Source organism: Budorcas taxicolor, chromosome X, assembly GCF_023091745.1.
Source record: "Budorcas taxicolor isolate Tak-1 chromosome X, Takin1.1, whole genome shotgun sequence".
NCBI classification, from domain to species: Eukaryota; Metazoa; Chordata; class Mammalia; order Artiodactyla; family Bovidae; genus Budorcas; species Budorcas taxicolor.
In genome coordinates this window covers 73,893,075-73,907,871 of record NC_068935.1, presented here as the reverse complement: position 1 = coordinate 73,907,871, position 14,797 = coordinate 73,893,075, and the positions used below count along the sequence as shown (strand labels likewise).

Here is a 14,797-nt window from a genome sequence, read left to right as displayed (position 1 = left end):
AAGCCTGGTAGGCTATAGTCCGTGAAGTCACAAAGAGTCGGTGACGACTGAGCAACTTCACTTTCACTTTCTACAGTATACATCAGTACTAGTAGATGCTTATCCAAGTGTAAGATTTATGATTTTACTGCTGAGTTCTGTCGTTATTAGATCATCATACAGTTTGTCAGCTTGACCAAGCCATAGATTTCTGCTTTTTTTCCCAAAATTACTTATTAGAGGCTTTAGTTTACTTCTTGATAGAAGAACCTCTACTGAGGACAACTACGCTTGAATTAAATCAATAATTTGGAAATAGTAGGATAGATATTAACTAGAATTGAGGAAACATTTATTTCTTTGATGAAAGACTAGAAACAAAGATAATTAAGAGAAGAAATGGAGAAGGAAATGGCAACTCACTCCAGTACTCTGGCCTGGAGAATTCCATGGACAGAAGAGCCTGGTGGCTATAGTCTGAGGCGTCAAAACAGTCAGACATAACTGAGCATGCAAGAGAAGGAAGCACATCTTCATCTTTATATTCCCCATAGTGATTTGCACTTGAATTATTCTTAATGACAATACCACAGCTTAAAATTTCTTTACATAATGTTTATACATTCAGAGAAATAATTGTTTTCTCATGAATTTCCTTAGAGCTTGGGTTTTGAAGCTTCTTTGGTCAAGAAGGACCGATCAGCAAGCCACCTAGACCATAAACGAGAAATAAGACAGTAAGTACTTTTGGAGTGTCAATAAAAATCAGATTTTGATTTATGTTACAAATTTAACATACTGTTAGCATGTCAGTTATTTTTTCAATAGCATCCTTACACTGGGTGGGAATTGGTCACAAGTTATATTTTGCTATGGTACACAGAATCTTTAACCATTAGATGTTTACTCAAATGATCTTTCTTTTCTGTATTAGATGGCGACGGGCCTTTCTTGTGAGCCTGTTTTTCTGCATACCTGTAATGGGACTGATGATATATATGATGGTTATGGACCACCATCTTGCAAGTCTTCACCATAATCAGAACATGAGCCAAGAAGAAATGATCAGTATTCATTCTTCTATGTTCCTGGAGCGCCAGATCCTGCCAGGATTGTCCATTATGAATTTGCTATCTTTTTTATTGTGTGTTCCTGTACAGGCAAGTGAAATGTTAGCAAGTATATTTGTTAATAATGAAAACTAGTCAAAACTAGTAGGTGAGGCTATTTTCAATTGTATGACAAATACTGGTCAGAAGTATGATCATTTTATGCTGGATGCTTTACAAAAATAATTTTAAACTGAGGATTAAAGTAGATAATGAATTTCATTTTAATCCCTAAAGGATATTGTTTAATGACAGAGCAAATAATAAGAGTTTAATTCGTATTTAGATATGAATTTGGCATTCATATCTGCCACTCTGTACAACTTCATATTTACAGTTATTATAATAATAAAATACATTATTTTATTTCTTTATATTTTCATTAAAATTATTTTATATGATATATTTTATTTTAGCATATTTATTATTTATTTATTCTATTAAATAATCATAACAGTGATATTATTTTTATTATTTCTCCATGGCACTTAAGTTCATTATTCTTTGTATGTTTTCAACTCTTCTTTTCAGATAAATATTTCCTGTGGAACACTTCTAATAGATTTATTCCTTTTTCTGATCCTCATAAAAAACAATAATGATTTTTAAAACATCCTAGTATGTTTCTCTAACTAATGAAAAATAAGCTTTTCAGTTATGCATTCTAATGAAAACAGTGGACAGATCCAGTAGCTTGTGATGTACCATTCAGGTTGAATTTTGAAAAGAAGGCGAGTTTTATATTAAAAAAATCATTGTCAAAGAATGTAATTCTTTCCCTAGTTCTTGTTTTTGCTAGCTTCAAAAGAAAAATCCAAGAATCATTTGACTTTCTTTATATTATGGAATATTCATTAAATCATTGAGGATGGCTCCCAAGGGCTTTACAGCAATTTGAATCCCTACACACATGTATCTGCTAAACTACAAACACTTTTGTTTCAGCTTTAAAAAAGCTCTAGGGGAATTTCTCCATGGCCTGGGTTCTGTCCCTGATGGGGGAACTAAGCCACGTGGTGTGGCTAAAAGAAAATTCTCCTTAGTTGTTTATGGATTAGATAAAAGCCGAAGGAAGTTAACATTGATACTTTATCTTAGTTATTGAGGTATAAATGTGAATGTCAGCTTTTTTTAAAAAAGCACTGATCACTGTTTCTGTATTACAGTTTTTTGGAGGCTGGCACTTCTATATTCAGGCCTACAAAGCACTGAAGCATAAAACTGCAAATATGGATGTATTGATTGTGCTGGCAACAACCATTGCGTTTGCTTACTCTTTGGTTATTCTTCTGGTTGCAATGTATGAGAGAGCCAAAGTGAACCCTGTTACTTTCTTTGACACACCTCCTATGCTATTTGTGTTTATTGCACTAGGCCGGTGGCTGGAACATGTAGCAAAGGTAAAGTAAAAAAGGATGACATTTGTTAAAAATCTTGGGTAGATAAATGACTATAATATTTTCTAGACCAATTATTGGAAATATACATGATTTATGTTGTTAACCATGTACTACAAGAAATATTCTTATTTTAGCAGTATTTTAGGTTAAGTATTCCTTTGGAGGGCTTCCTGGTGGGTCAGTGGTAAAGAATCTGCCTGCCAATGGTTTGATCCCTGGGTCAGGAAGATCCCCTGCAGTAAGGCACAGCAACCTACTCCAGTATTCTTGCCTGGGAAATCCCATGGACAGAAGAGCCTGATGGGCTATAGTCCAAAGGGTTGAAAGAGTTGGACATGACTGAGCAAACTAAACAACAGCACAACACAAGCACATTTTACTTACATCACATTATTAATGGAAAAATTGATGTGACCACAAGATTTAAAATAACGATGGAAAAAAATTCACCCACAGTCCCATGCTATAATGGAAATAACTTTCCAATCCTATTCCATATTCATTTATATTTTACAGAGTGGCAAATACGGTATATATACCACTTTGTACCGTTAACATTTTAAAGTTTTTCCCCTATTTTTGCAGTCTAGATAATTATTCAGTATTTCTAAATAATACTCTCTCAAGTCATTGTGCTATAATTTACTAAACCATTCTGCTTTTGTTCTAAGTTAGATTGTTTCCAGTGTTTAATTTTAGATAATCCTGTGTTAAACATATTCATGTTTAATAGTTATTTCTGTTGAATTAATATCTTAGGATAAATTACAAAAGATATGATTAAAGGACATAAATATTCTATCACTCATGCTATTAATCTTAACAATTTTTGCCATCAAGAGTATGTAAGTAGTTTTACTACAACTTCATCAGCACCGATTCCTATCTAAATTTTGGCAAGTTACTAGGTATTAAATGGTATCATAGAGTTGCTCTAGTTTTCATTTCTTCTATTAGTATCAGTAATAAACATTATTCTACACATCAGGTATTATATTTCTTCTTAAATGAATTGCTTATTTATGTCCTTTGCCTTTGTACCTACTGGGTTCTGATGTTTTTCTTATTATACATTATTTTTTATGAATTATACCTAATAATATATTTTATATCTTGTGTACTTTTTATTTTCAAAGTCAGACATCTGATATGAACTAATTAACATTCCTAAAGTGGTCTCTTAGGTAAATGTTAAAGATTATGTCTTTATTTTACATAAGACTTTTTCTTCCTTGGCATTGTTTACATGTGTGTTTTAATTTATAGGGCAAAACATCAGAGGCTCTTGCCAAACTAATTTCACTACAAGCTACAGAAGCAACTATTGTAACTCTTGACTCTGATAATATCCTCTTGAGGTATTTATCTTCATTATTCCTCTTCTGTACCTTTTAGGAAAGATATTGAATATACACAGAAGTAGAGAGAAGGGTGGTAAAGAATCCACCTGCAATGAAGGAGATATGGGTTCTATCCCTGGGTTGGGAAGGTCTGCTGGAGTAGGAAATGGCAACCCACTCCACTATTCTTGCCTGGAAAATTCCATGGATAGAGGAGCCTGGTGGGCTACAGTCCATGGGGTCGCAAAGAGTTGAACGTGACTTGGTGACTGAGCATACATCAGAGAGAAGGGTATAATAAACCCACATAATCTTTCTCCAAGATTTAACAATTATTCACATTTTGCCACACTTTACTTCATCTGTATGATCTTTCGTTTGTTGTAGTAGAATTTTAAAGTAAATCCCAGTCATATGGTTTCACTGCCAATATTCCTATTGTATCTTTAAAAAAAGACATATTCTTATATAATTATAATACCATATTGCATCTAAGAAAATGAACAATAATTCTTTAATATGGTCTAATACACAGTCCTTATTAACATTTCTCTTCTTGTCTCCAAAATGTTTTGAGTTTCTTTGTTTAAAATGGAATTCAAAGTCCATGTGTTATTGCATTTGACTAACATGTATTTTTTAAAATTTTTAATTGAGTTATAGTTGATGCATGATATTGTGTGTTACAATGATTTAGTGTAGTGATTCACAATTTAAAAGGTTATATACCCCATTTGTAGTTATTATAAAATACTGGCTATATTCTCCATATTGAACAATATATACTTGTAGGTTTTTTTGTACCTAATGGTTGTTACCTCTTAATCCCTTACCAGTGTTGCTCTTCACCCTTTCCTCTCCCCACTGATAACCCCTAGTTTGTTCTCTGTATCCGTGAATCTGATTCTTTTTTATTATATTCACTAGTTTGTTGTATTTTTTTAGATTCTACATATATAATAAGTGATATCATACAGCATAAGAACTTGTGGTGCAGTGGCCAGTACAGGAGATGTGAGTTTGATCCTTAGGTCAGGAAGATCCCCTGGAGAAGAAAATGGCTTACCTACTCCAGTATTCTTATCCAGAGAATCCCATGCACAGAGGAGCCTGGCAAACTACAGGCCATGGGGTCACAAATAATCAAACACAACTGAACACATACACACACGCACACACATCATACAGTTTGTCTTTCTCCTGACATGTTTGTTTTAATCTGGAACAACTCCTCTCTCCAGTTCTCCCTCCCTCATTTCTTGCTGCTCCTCCCTCTCTCCATACATTTAACTTGTTAAAGAAACATCTGTCAGTTGTCCCTGAAAATATCCCACAGTCCATTTGTCTCTGTTTCCTTCTGGAATCATTTAACTTGTTCTATAACTCCTATATTACCTGTAAACTGAAAGAGCTAAAGACTTGATTACATTTCATTCTTTTGTATTTCTCATTTCCGTCCATATAAAATTGTATAAATAAGTGGTTTTGTTAAATAAAACCTATTACTTTATTTCTAAAGCTTTCATGTATTTGTTCAATGACTATTCGACAAATATTTAGAGTGCTACTTTGTGCCAGGTACTAAGCTATTCCCCAACAATGAAAAGGAATGACTGACATTGTAGTTCCTAACTCAAGTGTTGGTTCTAACTTCCATTGGTAGCAGTTAATGGAGCTATAAGCATGATGTGAACTATAAAACTTGCATGGAAAGATCAGAGGGAGAAGCAGATTTTCATAGTAACTTTTATTTTAACTCATATGTAGTGAAGAGCAAGTGGATGTGGAACTTGTACAACGTGGAGACATTATTAAAGTGGTTCCAGGAGGCAAATTTCCAGTGGATGGGCGTGTTATTGAAGGACATTCTATGGTAGATGAGTCCCTCATCACAGGTATGATCTTTCAGAGTATCATGACATGAAGGTGAAGTGAATCCAAAGTATTAATTAAAAATTGCATGAAAGGTGAAGAGCTTTTTATAGAAACTGTGGACTGAATAAATAATAAGCATAGAGGATATGAGTTCTTTTTAATACTGTTTTAAATCAATTCCTGCAGATTTACTTTGTGATTTTACTTATGCTACTCAAGGCTCTTTTTCACTGAGGATTGTTAATTACTAGAGTGTATAACCGGAAGAAGTTGTCATATCCTGCTGTAGAGCCCAATACACTTTAACAAATTTTCCTGAGTTCCTGCCCTAAAGACCCATCTAGTCTTAGCTGGGATAGGACTCCATGTTTTCAACATCAGGGTCAGCTCTAAAAAGAATAGACCTGGAGTAGTTTTAGAGATCTTAGATAACTAAGGCCAATCTAAAGTAGAACCAAACTAACACCTTTCCTACCTCAATCCTTATCATAGTACCAGAAGAGGCTCAGCTTATGAACTGTGCGTGAAAATAATTTAGGATTCTTCATTTCTCAGTAGGAGTGCTATCGATTATTTGGATGGGACAGTTCTTAGTTCTGTCTGACTATCCTGTACATTATGGTACATTTAGTATCCCTGATCCTGACCCGCTAAGTTGGAGTAGCAATACCCTGTGCCCCATCCATAGTTACTACAGACAAGAACTCTCTTACATTTATAAATGCTCCTTGGGAACAGGTTGAGAACCAATGATCTAAGACTAGTGTGGAGTTCCAAAAGTACCTACCAAAAGAGTTAGCACATTAGATTTTTCCAGTTTAAGATATATATATCCCTGGGGTTTGGCCCAGAACTGGCATAAGGAAAAAGTCAGGCAATTTTCACCTAGGTGTTTGTCCAGATTCTGTTGCATGAAGGAAGAATCTCCTTTCTAGATGATTTTTTGATAATTAACAAATAATGGTGTATTTCAAGATAGTATTTACTTACGCTCCCTAAATCTATCTTTTTTCCTTCCATAGGAGAGGCAATGCCTGTGGCAAAGAAATCTGGAAGCACAGTGATTGCTGGTTCCATTAACCAGAATGGGTCACTCCTTATCCGTGCAACCCATGTTGGAGCAGACACAACCCTTTCTCAAATTGTCAAACTTGTAGAGGAGGCACAAACATCAAAGGTAACTTAATTCTCTAGAAACAGAAAGTATTTTCATTAAAGCCCACTCAGTATAAATCTTGGTCTAGTTTTGATAGGTTCCTTTGTTTAATTCCAGTTGTATTAATATGGAGTTTATTAAAATATTTCTGCTCAGTAGTACATATACTCTGTATTCATTATCAAAACAAGGGATTTTCACATACATATCATTATTATTATTTTTTTTAATTGTAGGCTCCTATCCAGCAGTTTGCAGACAAACTCAGTGGCTACTTTGTTCCTTTTATTGTTATTATTTCCATTGCTACCCTTTTGGTTTGGATTATAATTGGATTTCTGAATTTTGAAATCGTGGAAACCTACTTTCCCGTGAGTGACTTATAAACATCTCTTTATCATATATAAAACAGTTTGTGAATCTTTTGCATAAGTAATTAATTTGAAAATAACTTTAATAATTACTGGTATCTTTAACAGACTGGAGTGAAAAGCTGATAAGAATAACATTTGCATTTCTGTAGACATAAAAGATTTCCTTTTGGAAAGATTTTTTTCATTATAACTTGTTATTTTCCCAAAGCAAGTACAGGCATACCTTGTTTTAGTGCATTTTGCTTTATTGCACTTTGCAGATATTATGTTTTTTACAAACTGAAGGTTTGTGTCAACCCTGTGTCAAGTCTATTGATGGCATTTTTACAACAGCATTACTTTTTAAATAAGGTATATACATATTTCCTTGGCCTTTTTGGGGCTTCCCTGGTAGTTCAGTTGGTAAAGAAACTGCCGGCAGTGCAGGAGACCCGGGTTCAATCCCTGGGTCAGGAAGAGCCCTTGGAGAAGGAAATGGCAACCCACTCCAGTATTCTTGCCTGGAAAATCCTATAGACACAGGAGCCTGGTGGGCTTCAGTCTATGGGGTCGCAAGAGTCGGATACAACTTAGTGACTAAACCAACACCAAACATATTTCTTTAGAGATAATGATATTTCATACTTAATAGACTATAGTATAGTGTACGATATGGGCTTCCCGGATGGCTCAGTTGGTAAAGAATTTGCCTGAAATGCAGGAGGCCTGGGTTTGATCCCTGGGTAAGGAAGATCCCCTGGAGAAGGGAATGGCAACCCACTACAGTATTCTTGCCTGGAGAATCCCATGGACAGAAGAGCCTGGTGAGCTACTGTCATGGGGTCGCAGAATCAGACATGACTGAGAGGCTAACACACACAGTGTATAGTATAGTATAAACATAACTTTTACCTTCTTTGGGAATTCAAAAATTCTTGTGACTTACTTTATTTTGGTGGTCCAAAACTGAACCCACAGTATCTCTGAGGTATGCCTATAATGAGGTTATTGATATCATTATCAGTAACCTCAGATAGGCAGATGACACCACCCTTATGGCAGAAAGCGAAGAAGAACTAAAGAGGCTTTTAATGAAAGTGAAAGACGAGAGTGGAAAAAGCTGGCTTAAAACTCAACATTCAAAAAGTGAAGATCATGGCATCTGGTCCGATCACTTCATGGCAAATAGATGGGGAAACAGTGGAAACAGTGACCGACTGTCTTTTCTTGGGCTCCAGAATCACTGCAGATGGTTATTGCACCTAAGAAATTAAGACACTTGCACCTTGGAAGAAAAGCTATGACCAAACTAGGCAGCATATTACAAAGCAGAGACATTACTTTGCCGACAAAGGTCCATCTAATCAAACTGTGGTTTTTCCAGTAGTCATGTATGGATATGAGAGTTGGACCATAAAGAAAGCTGAGTGCTGAAGAACTGGTGCTTTTGAACTGTAGTGTTGGTGAAGACTCTTGAGTCTCTTGGACTGCTAGGAGATCCAACCAGTCCATCCTAAAGGAAATCAGTCCTGAATATTCATTGGAAAGACTGATGCTGAAGCTGAAGCTCCAATACTTTGGCCGCCTGATGTGAAGAACCGACTCATTAGAAAAGACCCAGTTGCTGGAAAAGATTGAAGGCAGGAGGAGAAGGGGACAACAGAGGATGAGATGGTTGGATGGCATCACCGACTCAATGGACATGAGTTTGAGCAAGCTCCGGGAGATGATGATGGACAGGGAAGCCTGGCGTGCTGCAGTCCATGGGGTTGTAAAGTGTCGGACACAACTGAGTGACTGAACTCAATCGATGCCTATACTGACCTTTCACATTTTATACACAGTCTCAATCCTAGCATGATTTTGCTTTCACAAAGGACTATGGATGTATTGAGAAAAACCTTGAAATCTCAGCTCTGTCACAATCAGTGTGATCTGAGGTCAATTTAATTTCTCTTTGAGCTTCAGTTTTCTCAAGTGAGATTTTAATAGTACTCATCCAACATAACTTGCAGTTGTCATAAAAGTTAAATGATATATTAGAAACTCTTTGTAATTTATTGAACTCTTTATAAATATAAGGTAGTATTCAGTTCAGTTCAGTCGCTCAGTTGTGTCCGACCCTTTGTGACCCCATGAATTGCAGCATGCCAGGCCTCCCAGTCCATCACCAACTCCCAGAGTTCACTCAAACTCATATCCATCGAGTCGATGATGCCATCCAGCCATCTCATCCTCTGTTGTCCCCTTCTCCTCCTGCCCCCAATCCCAATATTAAGGTAATATTAATGTCTGCTTCTCTCAAAGTCTATGATAGTCTCTATGGTATGGTATTTAAAGTGGTATAGTAAACCTGGACTGTGCCTCATGTTAGAGATATAACCTTTAATTCACTTAGCTTCTCTTATCTTCAGTTTTGTCATCTGTAACATAGTGATAATAATACGGAAATTTCAGGATTGGAATTAGTGTATACATTTAAGACATATATGAAAGCATAAGCTTAGATGTCTATGAAAATACCTTCCAGTTCTCTCTCTATATAACTCCTAGATGATCAGTTCGTTTAAGTATTTGAAGCGGGAGGGGGGCTCAGAATGGGGAACACATGTACACCCGTGGTGGATTCATGTTGATGTATGGCAAAACCAATACAATATTGTAAAATAAAAAAAATAAAATAAAATAAATAATAAAAATGAAAAAAAATTAAAAAATAAAAGTCTAAAAAAAAAGTATTTGAGAACTTAGTAAGAATACAGCACTGTAAAACCATTATTACTAAGAAGATCTTTGTTGTATTTTTTCTTTTAAAAATGCCATCCTATATATACATTGTTTCATAGTGTTTGTCCCTTCAATTAAAAAACGGGTAGAATCAGAACATCTCTTCCATGATGTGATCATTAGTATAATATTAAAAAGTTTCTTGAAATGATTCATATTGGTTAAATTGGAGAAGGCAGTGGCAACCCACTCCAGTATTCTTGCCTGGAGAATCCCATGGACTGTAGCCTATCAGGCTCCTCTGTCCATGGGGTCGCAAAGGTTGGACATGACTTAGTGATGAAACCACCACTCATTGGTTAAATACTCACTAAACAACAGGATTGCTGAGAAGTATTTTGGAATGTGTTTCCTTCAGGAATTTTTCTCATGAGTTCAGAGGGTCTTAGGGGATTTCTCATAATACTATCAATCATTTTTACTCATGGAAGCACATACTCAATGTCAGTAAGAGCTTTACTACCAGATGCACTCATTAACATTGCTTTGTCCAAAAGAATTTTACTGAGATGTAATTAAGCAACCTTTGCAAACTGAGTGATTTTTTTCATTGTCTTTAAAAAAAGTGTGAAAGCCAATTTTATGGTCTTAGTGTACAGAAGGACAGAATTATTTTTGTTTTGGGTCAATTATGTTGAGAATTAGATCGCATGTTTGCAGCTATTTCTGAAAATGCCTAATAAAAACACTTATTCTCAATATGGGGAGCGGAGAAGCTTACTTTTCTTGTTTTTTATATTTACTCCATAGTGTGTAACTCTGGAATCAGCAAAACTGAAATCTTGAATTTTAGAACTATAACTTGTTTACAGTTATGTCAATAATTTCTTATATTCATAAAAGAAAAAAGTGTTTTCTTACTAAAAGTGTTTTCATATTAAAACATATGTTGATAGCTAAGTAGGATTATGTGTTACTCCAGAATTGTGGTTTTATTTAGAGTTAAGCTTTGTTCTTTTTGTTTTATTCAGTTCTAAATCAGTAATCAAAATTCATGTTTCTTCTCAAGGGCTACAACAGAAGTATCTCCAGAACAGAAACAATAATACGCTTTGCTTTCCAAGCCTCTATCACAGTTCTGTGCATTGCATGCCCCTGTTCACTGGGACTGGCCACTCCAACTGCTGTGATGGTGGGTACAGGAGTAGGTGCTCAAAATGGCATACTAATCAAAGGTGGTGAGCCACTGGAGATGGCTCATAAGGTAAGATAGTTCCTAGAACTAAGAGTTGTCTCATCCAAACTGGCAATAGCACCCCTACTGAAAAACAGAGTCTTAAATTATTTCTACATTGCCTGTAAGCTGAGCTTCTTCTGGCATTGTCCTGAGGGTGGAGGTAGAAAAGGTGTTATTTTGGTTCTGCTCTGAATTGGCAGAGAGTATAAGATCTCTACTCCAGACTTACTCTCTTTAGAGTATACTCTCATGTGGAAAACCTAGAGTCCTGTCCCAACTCATTCTAGACTAGTCTTTAGGGCAGGAAGATATCATAGATATTTGCTGAGGCAATTTGCCCAAGTCTGTCAGGCCTCTCACCTATTTGTGTGTGACTCCATGTTTGTGCTGTTCAACATTTGATAGTGCTTGCCCTTACTTTCATCTTTGCTGCCACCAGCTGACAGTTTGCAACTATGATTTCAGGAATATATAATCCTATCCCTGATCTCTCTCATGTTAGAATTTCCATTACAGTCTCAATCAAAGCCACTTGACTTGAACTAAAACCATGTTCCTTCTAGTATATTCTTATTATGAGGATATAAATTATATACACATGCATCTACTAAACACAGAACACAACTTAGAACAACTTTAGAACTTCATCTAGCCAGTGAATACAAGCTACTAATTTTTATAGTAATTTTAAATTTTGACATAATTTCAAACTTATATAAAATTTGCAAGAATAGTATAAAGAAATCTCACATACCCTTTACTGAAGATATCACGCTCCTTTCCTAAGAACAAGGACAGTCTCTTACATAAACATAGTACAAAGATCAAAATCAAGAAGTTGATACTGATAAAATACTGTTGTCTAATCTCTTGTCCATATTCCAGTTTCCTCAGTTGACTCCATAATCCTTTATAGTTATTTTTTTCTTTTGTCTGGAATCATGCTTTGTATTTAGTTGTCATATCTCTTTTCAAGTAACCAGCAAATTTGGCCTTGGAGTACAGAATGAAGCAGGGCAAAGTCTAATAGAGTTTTGCCAAGAGAATGCACTGGTTCTAGCAAACACCCGCTTGGAACAACACAAGAGAAGACTCTACACATGGGCATCACCAGAGACTCAATAGTGAAATCAGATTGATTATATTCTTTGCAGCTAAGATGGAGAAGCTCCATACAGTCAGCAAAAACAAGACTGGGAGGTGACTGTGGCTCAGATCATGAACTCCTTATTGCCAAATTCAGACTTAAATTGAAGAGAGTAGGAAAACCACTAGACCATTCAGGTATGACCTAAATAAAATCCCTTACGATTTTACAGCGGAAGTGACAAATAGATTCAAGGGATTAGATCTGATAGAGTACCTGAAGAACTATGGACAGAGGTTCATGACGTTGCATAGGAGGTAGTGATCAAGACCATCCCCAAGAAAAAGGCAAAATGGTTGTCTGAGGAGGCCTTACAAATAGCTGTGAAAAGAAGATAAGCAAAAGGCAAAGGAAAAAAGGAAAGATATACCCATTTGAATGCAGAGTTCCAGAGAATAGCAAGGAGAGATAAGAAAGCCTTCCTCAGCGATCACTGCAAAGAAATAGAGGAAAACAATAGAATGGGAAAGACTAAAGATCTCTTCAAGAAAATTAGAGATACCAAGGGAACATTTCATGCAAAGATGGGCACAATAAAGGACAGAAATAGTATGGACATAACAGAAGCAGAAGATTTATTAAGAAGAGATGGCAAGAATACACAGAAGAACTATACAAAAAAGATCTTCATGACCCAGATATTCACGATGGTATGATCACTCACCTAGAGCCAGACATCTTGGAATATGAAGTCAAGTGGGCCTTAGGAAGCATCACTACAAACAAAGCTAGTGGAGGTGATGGAATTCCAGTTGCTGCTGCTGCTAAGTCACTTAAGTTGTGTCCAACTCTGTGCGACCCCATAGATGGCAGCCCACCAGCCTCCCCAGTCCCTGGGATTCTCCAGGCAAGAACACTGGATTGGGTTGCCATTTCCTTCTCCAATGCATGGAAGTGAAAAGTGAAAGTGAAGTTGCTCAGTCCTGTCCAACTCTTAGTGACCCCATGGACTGCAGCCTTCCAGGTTCTTCCATCCATGGGATTTTCCAGGCAAGAGTACTGGAGTGGGGTGCCATTTCCTTCTCCGGGAATTCCAGTTGAGCTATTTCAAATCCTAAAAGATGATGCTGTGAAAGTGCTGCACTCAATATGCCAGCAAATTTGGAAAACTCAGCAGTGGCCACAGGACTGAAAAGGTCAGTTTTCATTCTGCCATAGAGTGCTCAAACTGCTGCACAATTGCACTCATCTCACATGCTGGTAAAGTAATGTTCAAAATTCTCCAAGTCAGGCTTCAACAGTATGTGAACTGTGAACTTCCAGATGTTCAAGCTGGATTTAGAAAAGGCAGAGGAACCATAGATCAAATTGCCAACATCCATTGCATCATCAAAAAAGCAAGAGAGTTGCCAAAAAAAAATCTACTTTTGTTCTATTGGCTATGCCAAAGCCTTTGACTGTGTGGGTCACAACAAACTGTGGAAAATTCTTAAAGAGATGGGAGTACCAGAACACCTGACCTACCTCCTGAGAAATCTGTATACAAGTCAAGAAGCAACAGTTAGAACTGGACCTGGCACAACAGACTGGTTCCAAATAGGAAATGTACTACATCAAGGCTGTATATTGTCACTCTGCTTATTTAGCTTGTATGCAGAGTACATCATGAGAAATGCTGGTCTGGAAGAAACACAAGCAGGAATCAAGATTTCCAGGAGAAATATCAATAACTTCAGATATGCAGATGACACCACACTTTATAGCAGAAAGCGAAGAAGAACTAAAGAGCCTCTTGATGAAAGTGAAAGAGGAGAGTGAGAAAGTTGGCTTAAAACTCAACATCAGAAAACTAAAATCATGGCATCTGGTCCCATCACTACATGGCAAATAGATGGGGAAACAGTGACAGACTTTATTTTGGGGGGGCTCCAAAATCATTGCAGATGGTGACTGCAGCCATGAAATTAAAAGACACTTGCTCCTTTGAGGAAGAGCTATGATCAACCTAGACAGCATATTAAAATGCAGATACATTACTTTGCCAGCATAGGTCCGTCTAGTCAAAGCTATGGTTTTTCCAGTAGTCATGTATGGATGTGAGAGTTGGACTGTGAAGAAGGCTGAGCACCGAAGAATTGATGCTTTTGAACTGTGGTGTTGGAGAAGACTCTTGAGAGTCCCTTGGACTGCAAGGAGATCCAACCAGTCCATTCTGAAGGAGATGAACCCTGGGATTTCTTTGGAAGGAATGATGCTAAAGCTGAAACTCCAGTACTTTGGCCACCTCATGTGAAGAGTTGACTCATTGGAAAAGACTCTGATGCTGGGAGGAATTGGGGGCAGGAGGAGAAGGGGACGACCGAGGATGAGATGGCTGGATGGCATCACGGACTCGATGGACATGAGTCTGAGTGAACTCCAGGAGTTGGTGATGAACAGGGAGGCCTGGTGTGTTGCGATTCATGGGGTCGCAAAGAGTCGGACACGACTGAGCGACTAAACTGAACTGAACTGAGCACCAAAGAATTGATGCT

General features: G+C 36.9%; 1 protein-coding gene across 1 annotated transcript in view; it reads left to right on the top strand.

Moving 5' to 3' along the window:
* ATP7A (ATPase copper transporting alpha) overlaps nucleotides 1-14,797 on the top strand; it is a 74,755-nt gene that overhangs the window by 45,808 nt on the left and 14,150 nt on the right. The window contains exons 7-14 of the mRNA XM_052662806.1: nucleotides 640-716; nucleotides 914-1,139; nucleotides 2,255-2,488; nucleotides 3,755-3,846; nucleotides 5,596-5,723; nucleotides 6,726-6,880; nucleotides 7,096-7,230; nucleotides 11,009-11,203. Coding sequence (XP_052518766.1) covers nucleotides 640-716; nucleotides 914-1,139; nucleotides 2,255-2,488; nucleotides 3,755-3,846; nucleotides 5,596-5,723; nucleotides 6,726-6,880; nucleotides 7,096-7,230; nucleotides 11,009-11,203 — 1,242 coding nt within the window. The remainder of the gene's footprint in view (nucleotides 1-639; nucleotides 717-913; nucleotides 1,140-2,254; nucleotides 2,489-3,754; nucleotides 3,847-5,595; nucleotides 5,724-6,725; nucleotides 6,881-7,095; nucleotides 7,231-11,008; nucleotides 11,204-14,797) is intronic.